Source organism: Phocoena sinus, chromosome 8 (assembly GCF_008692025.1).
Source record: "Phocoena sinus isolate mPhoSin1 chromosome 8, mPhoSin1.pri, whole genome shotgun sequence".
Classification (NCBI taxonomy): domain Eukaryota; kingdom Metazoa; phylum Chordata; class Mammalia; order Artiodactyla; family Phocoenidae; genus Phocoena; species Phocoena sinus.
The window spans coordinates 96,743,691-96,760,899 of NC_045770.1; the positions used below are offsets into that span (position 1 = coordinate 96,743,691).

Sequence of the window (17,209 nt, forward strand, 5' to 3'; positions counted from 1 at the left end):
AAATGTAGTCTGCCAATTCAGTGGAATATTATTCAGCCATAAAAAGGAATGAAGTACTGACACATGCTAAAATACAGAGTGAACCTTGAAACATGCTAAGTGAAGGAAGCAAGTCACAAAAAGGTGACATAGGATTTCCTTTATGTGAAACTTCCAGAATAAGCAAGTCCATAGCAATAAAGCCTAGTAGTTGCCAAGGACAGGGAGAAGGGGAAGGGGAGTGATGGATAACAGATGTGGGATTTCTTTTCAATGTGATAAAAATGTGGTGATGGTTGCACATCCTTGTGAATATACTAAAAAGCACTGAATTGTACACTTTAAAATGGTAAATTTTATGGTATGTGAATTATAACTCTGTTAAGAAAAACTATATAAAGTGATTCTTTAAAAAATTTTAACCTACTGCCTTAACATTCTAAGTCAACGTGTTTAACAAGTTCATAAATAAGCGTATTTCTTCTTAGCTTGCCCAGTCTCCTATCTCAGATGTGTAGTCTCTCACATTGTCTTGTTCTTTTGAGTTCTTGGTGTTTTATTTCCATGTGCAATCTGCAGATTTTTAAATTCTGAGTTCATCTAGCTAAAAGTTGGAAGGAAGGGTTATGAATGGCCTGGCAGTAGGCTGTTGATGATCCAAGTCTGAAAGCTTCTCAGGCCTCCTTCGGGCTTCCTTCTGCCTGTTTCTAGGAGTTTCAGTGGTTTTGGACAAGTTTTTAGGTTAATTTCTTGGCTTTTTGTTTCCTTACCATCCATGTAGGTAGTGTAATTTTGGATCTTATATCTGTGTACCTTACTGATGTATTCTTTTGAAGGTTTGAGAGTAACTTCCCCACCTCCCAACCTTGCCATGATAGATGGCAAAGCTCTTCATTGCTTCTCTAGGATTCTTCTGGCCTCTGATCAAGAAGCACTTGGCTCTGGGGTTTTCTGCAGGGGAGGTTTCTACCTGCCCATAAGCTTGAGGTATGATTCCCTCACACCCCACTCTTGTTCTCATGTGTTCATTATAAGAATCTAACCTTGCTCTCCATAAACCTCAGCTCCCTGGCATCAATTTTCCCTTATATCTATGGCTTTAACTTACCTTTTTTTCTGGAACCTGGGATGTTTCAATCCTTCTGGTTTAGCTGCGTATCAAAACCTTTTTATTGTCATATCTTATTTGCATTTTTATGTACCTGTAGTGGGCAGGGGTGGGGTGTGACTGATAACATTAGTTCAGTCCACATTGTTGTTGGATGTCCTCCGAGTTTTGAACTCATATCTGACATGGCGCAGTGCATTGAACTCCTTGTCTCCTTCACTCTCATGAAAGCCCCAACTTTCATATACTCTTCACCTACATTCATACATTGTTCTCTGTAGGCCACATTGCTTTACTTCTTTCTGTATGTATCACATACTGTATAATAGAACAACGCAGGATTTCTTACTTTTTTCTTTTCCTCTGGACTCTTGAGAAAAGTTACTTGTATCTCTTAAGACAAGAACATTGAACAGGGGCTTCCCTGGTGGCGCATTGGTTGAGAGTCCGCCTGCCGATGTAGGGGACGCGGGTTTGTGCCCCGGTCTGGGAGGATCCCACATGCTGCGGAGTGGCTGGGCCCGTGAGCCATGGCCGCTGAGCCTGTGCGTCTGGAGCCTGTGCTCCGCAGCGGGAGAGGCCACAGCAGTGAGAGGCCCGCGTACCGCAAAAAAAAAAAAAAAAAAAAGAACATTGAACAAAGTGTAATTGTATCAAATTCAGGAAATTTAATATTGATGCAATACTGGTTATGTAGTGTACAGTCAATTTTCAAATGTTGCCAAATTGTTTCAATACCCTCCTTTATAGCAACTTAAAAAAAAAGTCCTGGGTTAAGCATTGTATTTAGTTGTCATACTCCTATTGCCTTTATTCTAAAACAGTTCTTCAGACTTTTTCTCTCATAAGATTGACTTTTTTGAAGAGTACAAGTCCATTATTATGTAAAATGCCCTGTCTTTCAATATAAGCTCATCTGATTGCTTCCTCATGGTTAGATTTGGGTTATACAGTTTTTTTTTTTTTTGGCTGCGTTGGGTCTTCATTGCTGCGTGCGGGCTTTCTCTACTTGCGGTGAGCGGGGGGCTACTCTTCATTGCGGTGCGCGGGCTTCTAATTGCGGTGGCTTTTCTTGTTGCAGAGCATGGGCTCTAGATGCGTGGACTTCAGTAGTTGGGACACACAGGCAGAGTAGTTACGGCTCACGGGTTCTAGAGTTCAGGCTCAGTAGTTGTGGCGCACGGGCTTAGTTGCTCCATGGCATGTGGGATCTTACCGGACCAAGGTTCAAACCCATGTCCCCTGCATTGGCAGGTGGATTCTTAACCACTGCACCACCAGGGAAGCCCCTATACAGTTTTAATGTAAAAGCTATATAAGTGACATGTCCTTCTCCCTACATCACGTCAAGAGGATGTAATGTCAGTTTTTCAGTTGTTGGTATGTTTCTTTGATTACTTTGTTAAGATTGTGTTCATCTGACTTCTCTTTGTAATTAATAAGTCAATTAGCAGGAAGACTGCGTGAAAATTTGTTGGCAAAAGGTATATTTACAGTGGTTTTATCATCTACTGGTGATTTGCTTGAACCAGTTATTCCTGTGATGATTGCAAAATTGTGATTTTTTTTTTTTTTTTTTTTTTGGCCGCGCCACACGGCTTGTGGGATCTTAGTTCCCTGACCAGGGATTGAACCCAGACCACAGCAGTGAAAGCTCCGAGTCCTAACCACTGGACCGCCAGGGAACTTCCAAAATGGTGGTTTTCCTAAATCTTTATTTATTATACATTTACTAAGTGGCAATTTACTGTGAAGAAGTATTCTTTTCCCCCCACTTATTGTACAACTGCCTTTGAAACCAGTGTTGGAGAAAATGTGAAAATTCTTGCTGTAGAATAATGACTACGGCAAGAAAAGATTATCTCTGCTCTTCCACTGTTAGTTGAAGAAGCAAATGTAAAATTGTCAGTTTTAATTTCAGTGTTCCCCAAACTTTTACATATTGCATGACAAACATGAGTTTAAAAACACTTTATGGGGGGCTTCCCTGGTGGCGCAGTGGTTGAGAGTCCGCCTGCCGATGCAGGGGACACGGGTTCGTGCCCGATCCGGGAAGATCCCAAGTGCCGCAGAGCGGCTAGGCCCGTGAGCCATGGCCTCTGAGCCTGCACGTCCGGAGCCTGTGCTCCGCAACGGGAGAGGCCACGACAGTGAGAGGCCCGCATACCGCAAATAAAAAACAAACAAACACTTTATGGGTATAAAGTGTTATTTAAACACTTATCAGTCTTGAAAATAATGTTGTGCTGAGCATTTGTCAGCAAGTTTGTTTTTTTAATTGCAGGTAGAATGTCCTGTTATCTCTGTAATAGTTTTGAGGTTACTGTTTTGTAGAGTATGTGTGAATAGAAGTAGGCATTAAACAAATATGAAAGCAATATTGTTAATATGCCAGGAGCTGTTACTCAAAACAACTGAATTTGCTTAATAACATTCATCCTTAAGATAAATCGAGGAAACTTTAACTCTTCAATATTAGATTAGTTCCGTGTATAAATTTGCTTTTCAAAAAACTAAGGTTGTCTAAGAGAACTAGAAGACAAGCTACAGACTGGGAGAAAATATTTGCAAAAGATATATCTTTTAAATATATATATATTTATTTATTTGGTCTTAGTTGTGGCGTGCGGGATCTTCGTTGCAGTGTGCGGGATCTTTAGCTGTGGCATGTGGGATCTAGTTCCCTGACCAGGGATCAAACCCAGGCTCCCTGCATTGGGAGTACCTAGTCTTAGCCACTGGACCACCAGGGAAGTCCCAAAAGGGGTATCTTTTAGGATAATGAGTTGCCATCTCACACCTGTTAGAATGGCCAAAATCCAAAAACACTGACAACACCAAATGCTGGAGAGATCATGAAGCATTGGGAATTCTCACTCATTGCTGGTGGGAATGCAGAATGGTTCAGCCACTTTGGAAGACAGTTTGATGGTTTCTTATAAAATAAACATACTTTTACCGTATGATCCAACAGTTGCACTCCTGTAACTCACCCAAAGGAGTTGAAAACTTGTTTTCAGCAGGAGATTGGAGGCTTCTCTGGAGAAATTAAGTGTCTTTGGAGGGAAAAACCTCTATATATTGACACTTGAGGTTTCTTTCCATAGAAAAAAGGGTAAGGCTGCGCCCAGCTTGTTCCTGATGACCCTCTTTGAGCCCTACCAGTTTACCAGCCTCACTCATATACCCTGAGTTTCTGGCTTTTTGGTGCCTCATGCTCAGATGTGAATGGGACAGCCAAGGATCACCAGTCACTTGATGGAAGTGTCCATTGTGGCTGCCAGTATTTTTCAAGCTTAGTGAGGAAGTGGGCTCAAGAGGTGGGAGAGGGAGTGTCTCATAAAGACTTTGATAACTGGGCTTCCCTGGTGGTGCAGTGGTTGAGAGTCCGCCTGCCGATGCAGGGGACATGGGTTCGTGCCCCGGTCTGGGAAGATCCCGCCTGCGGCGGAGCGGCTGGACCCGTGAGCCATGGCCGCTGAGCCTGCGCGTCCGGAGCCTGTGCTCTGCAACGGGAGAGGCCGCAACAGTGAGAGGCCCGCGTACCGCAAAAAAAAAAAAAAAAAAAAAAAAAAAAAGACTTTGATAACCAAAGTTCACCATGTTTTTGATTCACTGTTTCTAAAAAGTTAATGTCCAGTCCTTTTTATTTTTATTTATTTTAATGTTTTTTTACTTTTTAAAATTGAGGTATAATTTACAATATTATTAGTTTCAGGTATGATAAAAATTTTTTATAGATTATACTTCATTTATATTTATCCTAAAATATTGGCTACTGGGCTTCCCTGGCGGTCCAGTGGTTAAGACTCCATGCTCCCAATGTAGAGGTCATGGGTTCAATCCCTGGTTGGGGAATAAAGATCCCACATGCCGCATGGCACAGCCAAAAAAATAAATTAAATAAATGTAAAATATTGGCTTCATATTCTTGTAGGTGATTGATGGGTTGATTGATTGTTAGTCAGCAACTTTTCATAGCTTATTTATTTTATACATAGCAGTTTATATCTCTTAATCCCCTACCTCTATCTTGCCCCCCCTTCCCTCTCCCCACTGGTAACCACTAATTTTTTCTCTCTCTCTATGAGTCTGTTTATGTTTTGTTATATTCATTCATTTGTGTTTTTTTTAGATTCCACATATAAGTGGTAATGTACAGTATTTGACTTTCTCTGATTTATTTCACTAAGTGTAATACCCTCCAGGTCCATCATGTTGTTGCAAATGGAAAATTTTCATTCTCTTTTGGGCCTGAGTAGTATTCCTTTGTGTGTGTGTGTACACACACACACACACACACACACACACACACACACACACACACACACACACCATGCTAGTGGTAGAGGGAGGATTCCAAAATGGTGATTGCACCAGTGTCCATGTGGTAGAACAAGCTCCCAAAAATGGCTGCCACAAGTATCTATGTCCCCAGGGTGAACTCCAGTTGCCTTCTGCCTCTCCAGGAGACTCTTCAAGATCAGCAGGTAGTTCTGACCCAGGCTCCTCTGAAATTACTACTTCTGCCTTAAAGGTCCCGGCACATATGAGAGTTTGTGTGCCCTTTAAGAGATTCCATTCAATTTCCCACAGCCCTCTGGTGCTCCCAGATGTAAGCCCCACAGGCCTTCAAAGCCAAACAAACATTCTGGGGGCTTGTCTTCCTGGCATAGGACCCCCAGGCTGGTTAGTCCAATGTGGGACTCAGACCGCTTGCTCCTTGGGGAGAATCTCTGCAATGGTAATTATTCTTATGTTAGTGAGTTCCTCAACCGGGGGCATGAATTGTGACTGTACTGGGACTCCCCACTCTTACCCATCTTATTGTGGTTCCTTCTTTATATCTGTAGTTGTAGAAGATCTTTTCTGGTAGGTTAGGGTTAGTTAGGGTCAGGGTCTTTTTCTTCAATAGTTCTGTACATAATTGTAAATTTTGTGAGAGGAGGTGAGATCAAGGTCTTCCTACTTCACTATTTGGGGACCTCCCAATGTGCAGCCTTCTAACGTTAGGAAGGAAGGGCAGTTCTGGTCTGAGTGGGGTCATGGAGTGGGTGTAGGGCTTAGAGTGGGGTCTAACTGCTTCTTCCGTGGACTTTCAAATAATCCTCCTGTTTTCAGCCCCATCTGCCACCCTACTTTAGTAGCTACCTGGTGACTAATTCCTTAGACTTTCTTAGGTTCTTTGGTTCAGAAGAGCTTTCTTTGTTTAGGGTTTCTCCCACTGCTGGCTTGGATATCAGCTGTGCTCTGCTTAGTCAGTTATGTATTCCTTCTACTTTCTACCTTCCCGAACTTTGATGTTGTTATCTCTTGTCTGTGTGTATGCTTTTTAAGTCCTCCACCCTTTTTTTAGGAGTGAGCAGAAAAAAACATTGAACCTTTATCCTTTACCAGTGTGTTTACTTTTTCCCCCCAATATTTTGTTGACATCTTTCATTGTTATTTCTTCTTCTGGGTTTATTTATAGCTTTTATATTTCTGTGCTTTTAATTGAGGATTGGGAAAGTAGTTGAGATAAATGGGTTTTGTCTGCCTAAGAAGAACTCGTATTTTTTAAATTTAAAATTAGCATTTCAGTATGAAAGTAAGTAAAAGATCTAAAAAAACCTGTCTATCCAGATAACTGTACTTTTCCCTTACCTGATTGTATCATTTGCACTTGAACAGTGTTGTAGAATCTTCTGTCTGGTATTTGGGAGTTGGTGATTATCTACAACCATTACATAATAATGGGAAACTTTATTTATTTAGTAATGGCATCTTTTTTTCTTTTTCTGTGTGTGTTAAAATACACGCAACAGAATTTTACCATCTTAACCATTTTTGAGTGTGCAGTTCAGCAGCATTAAATATATTCACATTGCTGTGCAGCCTTCACTATCATCCGTCCCCATAACTTTTCATCTTGTAAAACTGAAACTCTACCTATTAAACAGCAACTCCCCATTCTCTCTTCCCCCCAGCTCCTGGCAACCACCATTATACTTCCTGTCTCTATGATTTTGACTACTCTAAGTACCTCATATAAGTGGAATCATACAGTATTTGTCTTTTTGTGACTAGTTCTTTTCACTTTAGCATAGTGTCCTCAAAGTTCATCCATGTTGTAGCATGTGTCAGAATTTCCTTCCTTTTTAAGGTGGAATAATATTTCATTGCATGTATATACCACATTTTGCTTATCCATTCTATTTTCAGATAATTGTTTAAAAACATTTTAATTTGGCACAAGTCTGCACATGTTCTAAACACTGTGGGAACCTGACAGAATTATTTGTTGTTATGAACTTCTGTTAATGAAAATGATGTGTAGAGAATGTTGCTAAATTGAAATTGCTAATCAAGGTCCAGTAAATAGTTTTTGTTATTTGTTAAATGTCTTAAGCCTTGAAGAAGGGCCTTAATTAAGTGAGGTATTTCTCAGACAAGAAAAGCTACAAGTGGCAAGTCTGGGGAAATAGATTCTGATGAAACTTGAAGGGACAGCAATATTAGGAGCATTATGATTCATAAATATACTTTTGGCCTAATTAAGCCATTTTAGAGGTGACCTCTGGTAAATTTAATCAAATATATGTGGGTGGGAACCACATAAAACTTTTTGTAAATATCCAAAAATCATACATAGTAATTGGTTTATGTCCCTAAGGCAAAAAACTTTAATAAGGTAGTAAGTAGCGCTGATGAACTTGCTTATTCAACATATTAACAGGAAAGGGACATGAGATTTGAATGCTTGTGAAACCTTGCACCTCAGATTGGCACTTGAACCCATGTGCCGGAACTCGAACCCAGACAAAACCCATGGTCTTCCAACTGAGATCACACACATGGTTTCAGGACTTAATGAAGCTCAGGTTCTCGGTGTCTCATAGCAGAAAGAATTCAGTGAGAGACAAAGTGATACGTAAGAAGTGGATTTATTTAGAGAGAAACACACTCCACAGACAGAGTGTGGGCCATCTCAGAAGGTGAGAAAGGCACCAGGGTGTGGGATTGTCAGTTTTTATAGGAGTGGGTAATTTCATAGGCTAATGAGTGGGAGGAGTATTCCAGCTATTTTAGGAAGGGGTGGGGATTTCCAGGAATTGGGCCACTGCCCACTTTTTGATCCTTATGGTCCGTCTTGAAACTGTCCTGGCGCCTGTGGGTGTGTTATTTAGCTTGCTGATGTGAGCGTGTACTGAGGCTCAAGGTCTAGTGGAAGTCGACTTGTCTGCCATCTTGGACCCATTTGGTTCTAATCAGTTTACGTCATGTCCTCAGGCTATGTCATTCTTTCAAAGGTTGTGCCCTGCCTCCTTCCCTCGTATTTCACTTGCAGAAGAGTTTTCTATGTAATTGAGAGACTAGAATGCTGAGAGGTAAAGTGGTCTTGACTTAAACTAAGTGGTAACCTAAAAGCCCTACTTTGGCTTAGTCTTCTAGCAGCTGATATATTTTCTTAAAACCTGTTCCATCAAGGGTCTTTGGCAGTTATAACATGTTGGTGACAATGACTGATATGGGCAGTGGTCTGTAAAGTCTAAAGGAAAGAAAGTCACATACATTCATTGTCAACTAAGAAGGCCCTCTCTAGACTCTTGGTGGCAGAATTCCAATGTGCTTGTTCCTGAGGTAGAGAAGGATATATGAAGCTAATAGTGGGTTGATATGATTTTATTTTCCCAAAATAGTCTCCTTGTAGGAAAGGCAACATGTTGATCACTTGATGCTTCTTTTATCGACAGTTTTATTTCTCAATTAATAAATTGGATTTATGGTATGTAAACTGTCCCTTGTAAGTGAAGTCCCCCAAACCTTGACTGAACTAATAAAATTAGTTTCCTGAGCATGTACATCCAAGGACTAGATCCTTGTCCAGGATCACCATTTATTTGCTAGTTTCAGTGACCAAGATCTTTCCTGAAAGTACCAGCAAGCCTCTGATCACCTTTGCAAAATCACTTTACCTATTTTCCCCGCTGACTTTGTATGTGGACTCCTGAAGGTCAGACTGAGGAGTGTGCCCAAAGTTCTGGTACATAGGAGCAATATGATGACATAATGCTTTATTAGACTAGCCTTTCAGTGGTTTACCTGAGGTTTACAGTATAATCTAGAAGGAGGTGTTGGGGAAGAAACTTTTCCTATAACCTCGGATTCAGCAGATGGGGGCGTGCAAATTAAACCAACAAAAGATAGATTAGCAAGAGAAAAGACAGAGTTTATTAATGCCTGCAAAGTGTATACCACAGGAGTGCTCAGTGATGAAATGCTCAAGGAGGTGGTAAAAATTTGGGACTTAAATGTCTAACTCAGTAGGAGAAAGAGAGGGGAGAAAGGTTTTATGGGAAGAAAAATTAGTTTCTTTAGGAAAGAAGAATGGGTGTTTAGGAGAACAAATGGGAAATAAGAAAGTTTGTGATAACAAACTTTATCTTGTGTGGGTGCAAATGGTCTTTCCATCTTCTTCATGACTATGAAACTCCCCCAGATAGGGGATTTATATTAGGTTTATGTTAGGTCTCTCTCCTGGGGTAGAAGCCAACCTGAAATGGGAATTTATGGCAGTCCTCATTTCTTAGAAGTTTCCGCTTTTAGTCAGATAAGGGAAGCTCTGAGAAGATTTCTTTTCTACATCTGTTGAATCTCAAATGTCTTCAGCTAAAAATAATCTTTATGCCAAAGTGGCATATTTTAGGATGGCATAGCCTATCCTCTTCAAAGGTAAAGTAACTAACCAAGAGAGTCTCTTCCAGATAAGAAATGAGACTTGGATTAAGGTGTAGTTATCTATGGAAATGAAAATGCTGCTAATATAAAGGATTTTGTATAAGCATAAGTTTGAAGGATTCAGTAATTGACTAGCGTAGTATAGGGCAGAAAATAAGAAAAAATTCAGTGTTTTTAATGTTTGTACCAAATTTCCCTTTATATTCCTTGGAGCACTCAAAGAAGGAATTTTGCAAAGTGCAAAGCAAAAGTAAACTTTCTATTACATTTCTTTTGTAAAGGATGAACTAATATCCTTGATAGATAGCCTAGGCCTAAGGGGACAATAAGCTCTGATACCTTTGAGAGAACTTTTTCTCTGTGGAGACCACCCTTTTTGGCTCAATAACTAACTCTAGTTACATAATCCTTTGAGTGCTTCCAGTGGTACAAAAAGTCACAAGAGTCATTGTGCCATTATAATGTTTGTGCTTTGGTAGATGCTCTGGTAGTGGGAGCACTTCCCCACTTCAGTGTAAGATAGGGGCAGCCCAATCCTCCAGCACTGTTCTTATCTCAGATCTGTTGCTGTGTTGCTTCAGGGCCTTGAGCTGTTTAACCCTTTAAAAGGTCTTTTTATTTTTACTTTAATATTTGTTAGTGTTCTTTTCAACCAAAATTAGGAAGGCCTGAAGGTGGGTGTACACGTCAAGCATATTATTTGATAGGCCCCCAAAGATGAGTCCTTTGTAATTTGATCAGTAGATTCTCCTGTGGATCTCATCAATTATTTCTTCTCAAAGGTTTTATTTCTCCTTCATTGGTTTCTTCCCACCCCCCACCTATAAATTTGCTCAGATATTCCTATCCTACAGGGAAAATCCTTTTAACAGAAAAGCTTGAGCTTTTTTCCTGTCTAACATCTCAGAAGTAGCTGAATCCATTCCTCACTACCACCCTAAGAAACTCTCCTCTCAAAGGTCATTAACAACGTAATGCCAAGTCCAGTGGCCTTTTCCTCTTGAGAATGAAGGAATCCAGAATATGTCATCCCAAAATACGCCTCTTTGACATAATTATTTTGAGCTGAAGGCAGTTAAGAAGCAGCAAATGCAGGAGAACCTTTCTGTGCCCTCCCATTTTCTGCCTAAAGGCGGGATATAAATTCCGCTTTTTTACTGGAGACAGAATCTTATCAGACCTGAGAAGACACCAGAGAAATCTGCAAACAAACCTTGCTCCCTTAGTTTCCTCCCACAGCCTGCACCCTTGAATGCCTAAAACTGCTTTCCTTTGTCTTGTCATTTCTCTATGAAATTATTATTCTTTGTTGAAGACCCCATATGAGCCATAGTTCTAAGCCACTGCTTTGAGTTATTTTTTGTTGAGGTTTCTCCTCTGTGGTAGGTGCTGCATTAGTCAGTAAACTGTTTTGCTCTTGTTAATCTGCCTTTTTGTTGAAGGAGTCCCAGCTCAAAGTTTAATATGCGTAGAGGTAAAGTTTTGCCTCCTCCACAAGAACTTACACTGTTTGACCATCCCTTCAATCTTGAAACTTTAATTTCCTCTCAGTTTCAATGAAAACTTCTCAGAAATCATTTTATCTCCTATTTCTCTGATTAGTTCTTGCATTTCTTTTTGTGGTTCTTTTATGCAAATGCTTTCCAAGGTCGTTGTTTTGTTTTTTCTCTGTTATCTCCCTTGGTGATTTCATCTGTTGCTATAGTTTTAATAATTCCTTCTTTTTTGAGATTTATCTCCAACTTTAATCTCAGCCTTAACCTTTTCCATTAGCTTCAGATTTAGCATTTTCAGACAGATCTTCAGGTGTTTCTAACTCCACCTATTAAATAAACTGAACTGATTGGCAAAAAATAGTGAACCTTGATCCCTAACATACACCACATATACAAATTAATTTTCGATGGATCATGAATCTAACTGTGAAAGGTAAACAGTAATGTTTCTAGAAGAAAATGTAGGAGAATATTTTCATGACTTTGAGATCAGCAAAAAAATTTTTAACAGGACACAGAAAAGTGCTAACCATCAAAGAAAATGTTGATAAATTGGACTTACTAAAATAAAGAACCTCTGATCATCAGGAAACTCCATAAGAGGATGATACTCAGCAATAAAAAGAAATGAACCATCGGGACTTCCCTGGCAGTCCAGTGGTTGAGACTTCACCTTCCAATGCAGGGGATGCAGGTTCGATCCCTGTGGGGAGCTAGGATCCCACATGGCCTTGTGACCAAAACATGGAACAGAAGCAATATTGTAACAAATTCAATAAAGACTTTAAAAAACAGTCCACATCAAAAAAAAAAATTAAAGAAAAAAAGAAATGAACTATTGACATAGAATATAACGTGGGTGAAAAAAAATATAACATGGGTGAATCTCAAAATAATTGTGTTGAGTGAAAGAAGCCAAAGAGTACATACTGTATGATTTAATTTATATAAAACTCTGGAAAATGCAGGTAGGGATCTTTAGTGATAGAAAGCATATCAGAGGTTGTTTAGGTATGGGGGATTATGGGGGCGCGGCTGGAGGGAGGGAGTACGAAGGAACATGAGGAAACTTTTGGGGAGTAATTGTTATGTTCACTATTTTGTGGTGATGATTTTACAGTTATAAACCTGTCAAAACTTATACTTCTGATATTGTCAATTATACCTCAATAAATCTGTATTTAATGTGGACATAAAAACCACCCAGATGAGAACAGGTGAAGGCCATTTATTCAGAGCTTTCGGTAGCAGAGGAGTCCGCTCCAGCGCTTGCCTTTGGCAAAGATGCAAAGGTAGGTAGACCACTGGGGAAGCTTTATAATGGAAAAAAGGCAGGGAAGCCTTCAGGAATGTCCTGATTTGGGGCTGTTGGCACAAGGAAGCTGTAGGCAGCCTGACTACAAGTGGGGGTACTCTATATGATTGGTTGGGGTACATATTTGGCTTTCTCTGGTTGGTCCTAAGTTGGAAGCAGGGATAAAAATTAGGGAAGCTGTCAGTTAATCAAGTCCTGGCTGTTTGGGGCCAGTTTTTACAGGGGTTATCATTTGACTTCCTGCACTGGTTGCTAGAGATAGTCTGACTTCCTTGACTGGTAAGTGTAGATAGTAGGTTGGCTTCCTGGGCTGGATTTTTGCAGATTGTGGGTCAGAGCTCTATCTTTATATATATAGTCTGGCCATTGTCCGTTAGTATGTCGTGACTCTCACGATAAGAAACAAATTCCACAAGAAAGGCAAGCCACAAACTGGGAGAAGGTATTTGCAGTACATATCCAACAATGTACTGAATCCACTATATATTTTTTAAAACTCCCACAATTCAGTAAGAAAAAGACAACCTAATTTTTTAAGTGGGCAAAAGGCTTGAACTAGCACTTTATGAAAGAGGATATCCAAATGTCTAATAAACATATGAAAAGGTATCATTGGAGGAAAGGCAGTCATCATTTCATCTCTAATCATCAGTCATTCAATGCAGATTAAATGAAATACCACCACACTCCTACCAAGATGGCTAAGGAATCAGCAATACAAAGTGGTAGTATAGATGTGGAACACTGGGAGCTCTAAGGTACTGTTGGTGGTGATGTAAATTGGTACAGATCCTAGAAAACTGTTTGGCAGTATCTATCAAAGCTAAACACCAAGGCATACCTTGGATATATTGTGGGTCGGTTCCAGATCACTGTGATAAAGTGAATCACATGAATTTTTTTGTTTCCCTGTGCATATAGAAGTGTGTTTAAACTAAACTATAGACTATTAAGAGTGCAATAGTATTATGTCTTAAAAAAAACAATGTACATATCTTAATTTAAAAATACTTTATTACTAAAAAATGCTAGCCATCATCTGAGGCTTCAGTGAGTTGTAATCTTTTTGCTGGTGGAGGGTTTGAAATATTTTGAGAATTACCAAAATATGACACTGTGACACGAAGTGAGCAAACACCATGGGAAAAATGGCGCTGATAGACTTGCTCAACACAGGGTTGACCCAAACCTTCAATTTTTTTATTTAATAAATTTATTTATTTTTGGCTGCATTGGTTCTTTGTTGCTGTGTGCGGGCTTTCTCTAGTTGCGGCGAGCGGGGGTTATTCTCTTCTTTGCAGTGCGTGGGCTTCTCATTGCGGTGGCTTCTCTTGTTGCAGAGCATGGGCTCTAGGCGCGTGGACTTCAGTAGTTGTAGCACGTGGGCTCAGTAGTTATGGCTCGCAGGCTCTAGAGGGCAGGCTCAGTAGTTGTGGCGCACAGGCTTAGTTGCTCCACAGCACGTGGGATCATCCTGGACCAGGGCTGGAATCCGTGTCCCCTGCATTGGCAGGCGGATTCTTAACCATTGCGCCACCAGGGAAGCCCCTTCAATTTGTTTTTTAAAAAGAGGAGGGGGCAATATCTGTGAAGCAAGGTGCAATAAAACAAGGTATGCCTGCATATGCATACTCTATGACCCAACAACAACACTCCTGGCTCTACATCTGATAGCAGTGAGTATTTATATTCACGAAAACTCTCATGTAAGAATATAATAACCGACTTCCCTGGTGGCGCAGTGGTTAAGAATCCACTTGCCAATGCAGGGGACACAGGTGTGAGCCCTGGTCCGGGAAGATCCCACATGCCGTGGGGCAACTAAGCCCGTGCACAGCAACTACTGAGCCTGCGCTCTAGAGCCCATGAGCCACAACTACTGAAGCCCGCATGCCCTAGAGCCCATACTCCGCAACGAGAAGCCAATGCAATGAGAAGCACACGCACCACAAGGAAGAGTAGCCCCCGCTCGCCGCAACTAGAGAAAGCCCGTGCGCAGCATCGTAGACCCAATGCAGCCAAAAAAAAAAAAAAAAAAAGAATATAACAGCTAAAAGCAGGAAACAACCCAAATGTTTATCAACAGTTTAATTTATAAATTGTGGCATATTCATAAAATGGAGTGCTACATAACAATGAAAAAGAATAAACTGCTACATGCAGCATTATAAATGAATCTTACAGACATAATGTTGAATAAAGGAAGGTACACAACAGAAGAGTTAATACTATTTGATTCCATTTGTAAGAAATTCAAAACAAACAAAACTAGGGGCTTCCCTGGTGGCGCAGTGGTTGAGAATCTGCCTGCTAACGCAGGAGACATGGGTTCAAGCCCTGGTCTGGGAGGATCCCACATGCCGTGGAGCGTCTAGGCCCGTGAGCCACAAGTACTGAGCCTGCGCGTCTGGAGCCTGTGCTCCGCAAAGAAAGAGGCTGCCACAGTGAGAGGCCCGCACACCGCAATGAAGAGTGGCCCCCGCTTGCCACAACTAGAGAAAGCCCTTGCACAGAAACGAAGACCCAACACAGCAAAAATAATTAATAAACTCCTACCCCCAACATTTTCTTAAAAAAGCAAACAAACAAACAAACAAAACTAATCTATAGTGATAGAGGTCAGAATCATGGTTACTTTTTGGTGGTTTTGTTGACCAAGGGAACACAAAGGCACCTTCTGGATTATTGGAAATGTACTATAACTCGATCTGGGTTGTCATTGTATGAGTGTTTACATACAAAATGTTTATTGATCTCTACACCTAAGATTTGTGCATTTCACTACATGTAAGTTATACCTCAATAGAGAACAATGTTTTTTTTTTTAACTTGTATTCATTATTTCCTGTTTCAACTCTATCCTTTTGTTTATACCTTTCCTTAAAACTAGCTGTCCCTCTGGCTTTCTTGTATTTCTGAAAGCCCATTAAACTTTTTGCACTCAGTCCTTAAATCCTGTTAGCTCTTCCTTTAAAATACTTCCCATCCATACTATTTGCAAATCATGTCTGTATCTGTATTAGAGTTTTAGCCTTGACCACGAGCCTGAATTATTGCCAAGGACCTAATTGGTTTCCCTGCTTTCCATACTCAAAACTATTCTACAATATGCCAGCAAAGCTATCATCTAAAGCACCATTTGGATTGTGTTGCTTCCTCTCCTCAAAAGCCTTGAGGGTGCTCCCATTTCTGGCATATTAGATGCAGGTCAGTCTCTAGCACTGTATTTAAGTCTCTCATGATCTGGCCCCAGCCAGCCATACACAACCGCTGGAAAATTGGGATACTTAATAGTTCCAAACCCATTTTGCTCTCTGTGGCTTTTACGCCTTTGTTCATGCTCTTCTCTCTGTAAATGCTTTCTTCCTCATACCAGCCCCTTCTCAAAACATTTTAACCTGGGGTTTATGATGTACTTCGTGAAACTCATGAACTCCCTGAATATACCCAAAGTTTCTATATTTGTGCATTTTTTTGGAGAAAGGGCTTGTCATGTCATTGGATTCTCAGAAGGGGTCCAAAACCCACCCCCACCCCACCCCACTCCCGCCCAAAGTTAAATTGATTTACTGGCCCTTTGAAAGAATGTTAACTCACTTTATGTTTTAATAAACTTTTTGTCTCATTAGCACTTAGTCTTCAATATGCTGGGTAATAAAACTTTTTTAATAGGTAAGTAATATAACTTTTTTAATATATAAGTTATATTTAAAAGCTCAAAGTTTCAGATTCAGGTAAAATGGCTTGTCTCATCTATTTTTAAGGTCTATAGATTTAGCTCTTTGTGTGGAATTTATTTTGCTCAAAAGATAGTATGTATTTTTCACTTTGGTGTCTTTAGTCAGGGGGGAAATTTTTTTTACCTCCTACGTGACTATTCATACAGCTAGTAGACAATACCATCTCTGTATGCTTTGTTGTAGCAATCCCTTTTAAAAGATATTAGTCACATTTTTCAACACTTTTTTTTTTTCCTGTTTTAGATTCCTATAGGCAATGGAAACTGATCTCAATTCCCAGGACAGAAAGGACCTGGACAAGTTCATTAAGTTTTTTGCCCTCAAGGTACTATATCCATTCTCTTGAGCCTAGAACTGTTAGAAATAACTTCCGTGCTTCTCCCTTTTTGGAAATATAGCATAACAGCTTGCAGCTTGCCCATTTTAAGGGATACTTCTGTCTGTTGTAAACCAAACTGTGAAATTTGGGGGCGGTACTGGGGGTGTAACTAAAAAGTAGCTTCCAATTTTCCTCAGCTACTTGTTCAAAAAAAAATTTTTTTTGCAAGCCTGTTTGCAGAAATGTCAAACTTATTATGCCAGGTTATTGGCACAGTGTGTTCCCTTGGGGTGGGAACAAAGACTGCGGACTGGAATGGACAGCAGTTTGGGCATCTTTCCATAAGCATCAACAACCTCTGAAATGTCTCACTTTCACTTATTGTTCCCTTTTGGGTAAATGAAGAATTAAAACTGAATTTTGAATGCTTAAGAAGGCATATTTTCCTAAATCTAAAAATCATTTCCACCACTCTCACTCCTTCCTCTCAACCATTGCTATGTAAGAATAATCCATGCGGTAGATTCTGGTTGT

At 40.2% G+C, this 17,209-nt stretch overlaps 1 protein-coding gene across 12 annotated transcripts in view; it reads left to right on the plus strand.

Moving 5' to 3' along the window:
* The window catches only part of ATG13 (autophagy related 13), a 50,894-nt gene that overhangs the window by 8,204 nt on the left and 25,481 nt on the right, over positions 1–17,209 (plus strand). For all 12 annotated transcript variants that reach the window (XM_032638742.1, XM_032638733.1, XM_032638738.1 and 9 more), the window contains one exon: positions 16,600–16,681. In XM_032638742.1, the coding sequence (XP_032494633.1) occupies positions 16,613–16,681 (69 nt within the window). In that variant the 5' untranslated portion in view covers positions 16,600–16,612. The remainder of the gene's footprint in view (positions 1–16,599; positions 16,682–17,209) is intronic.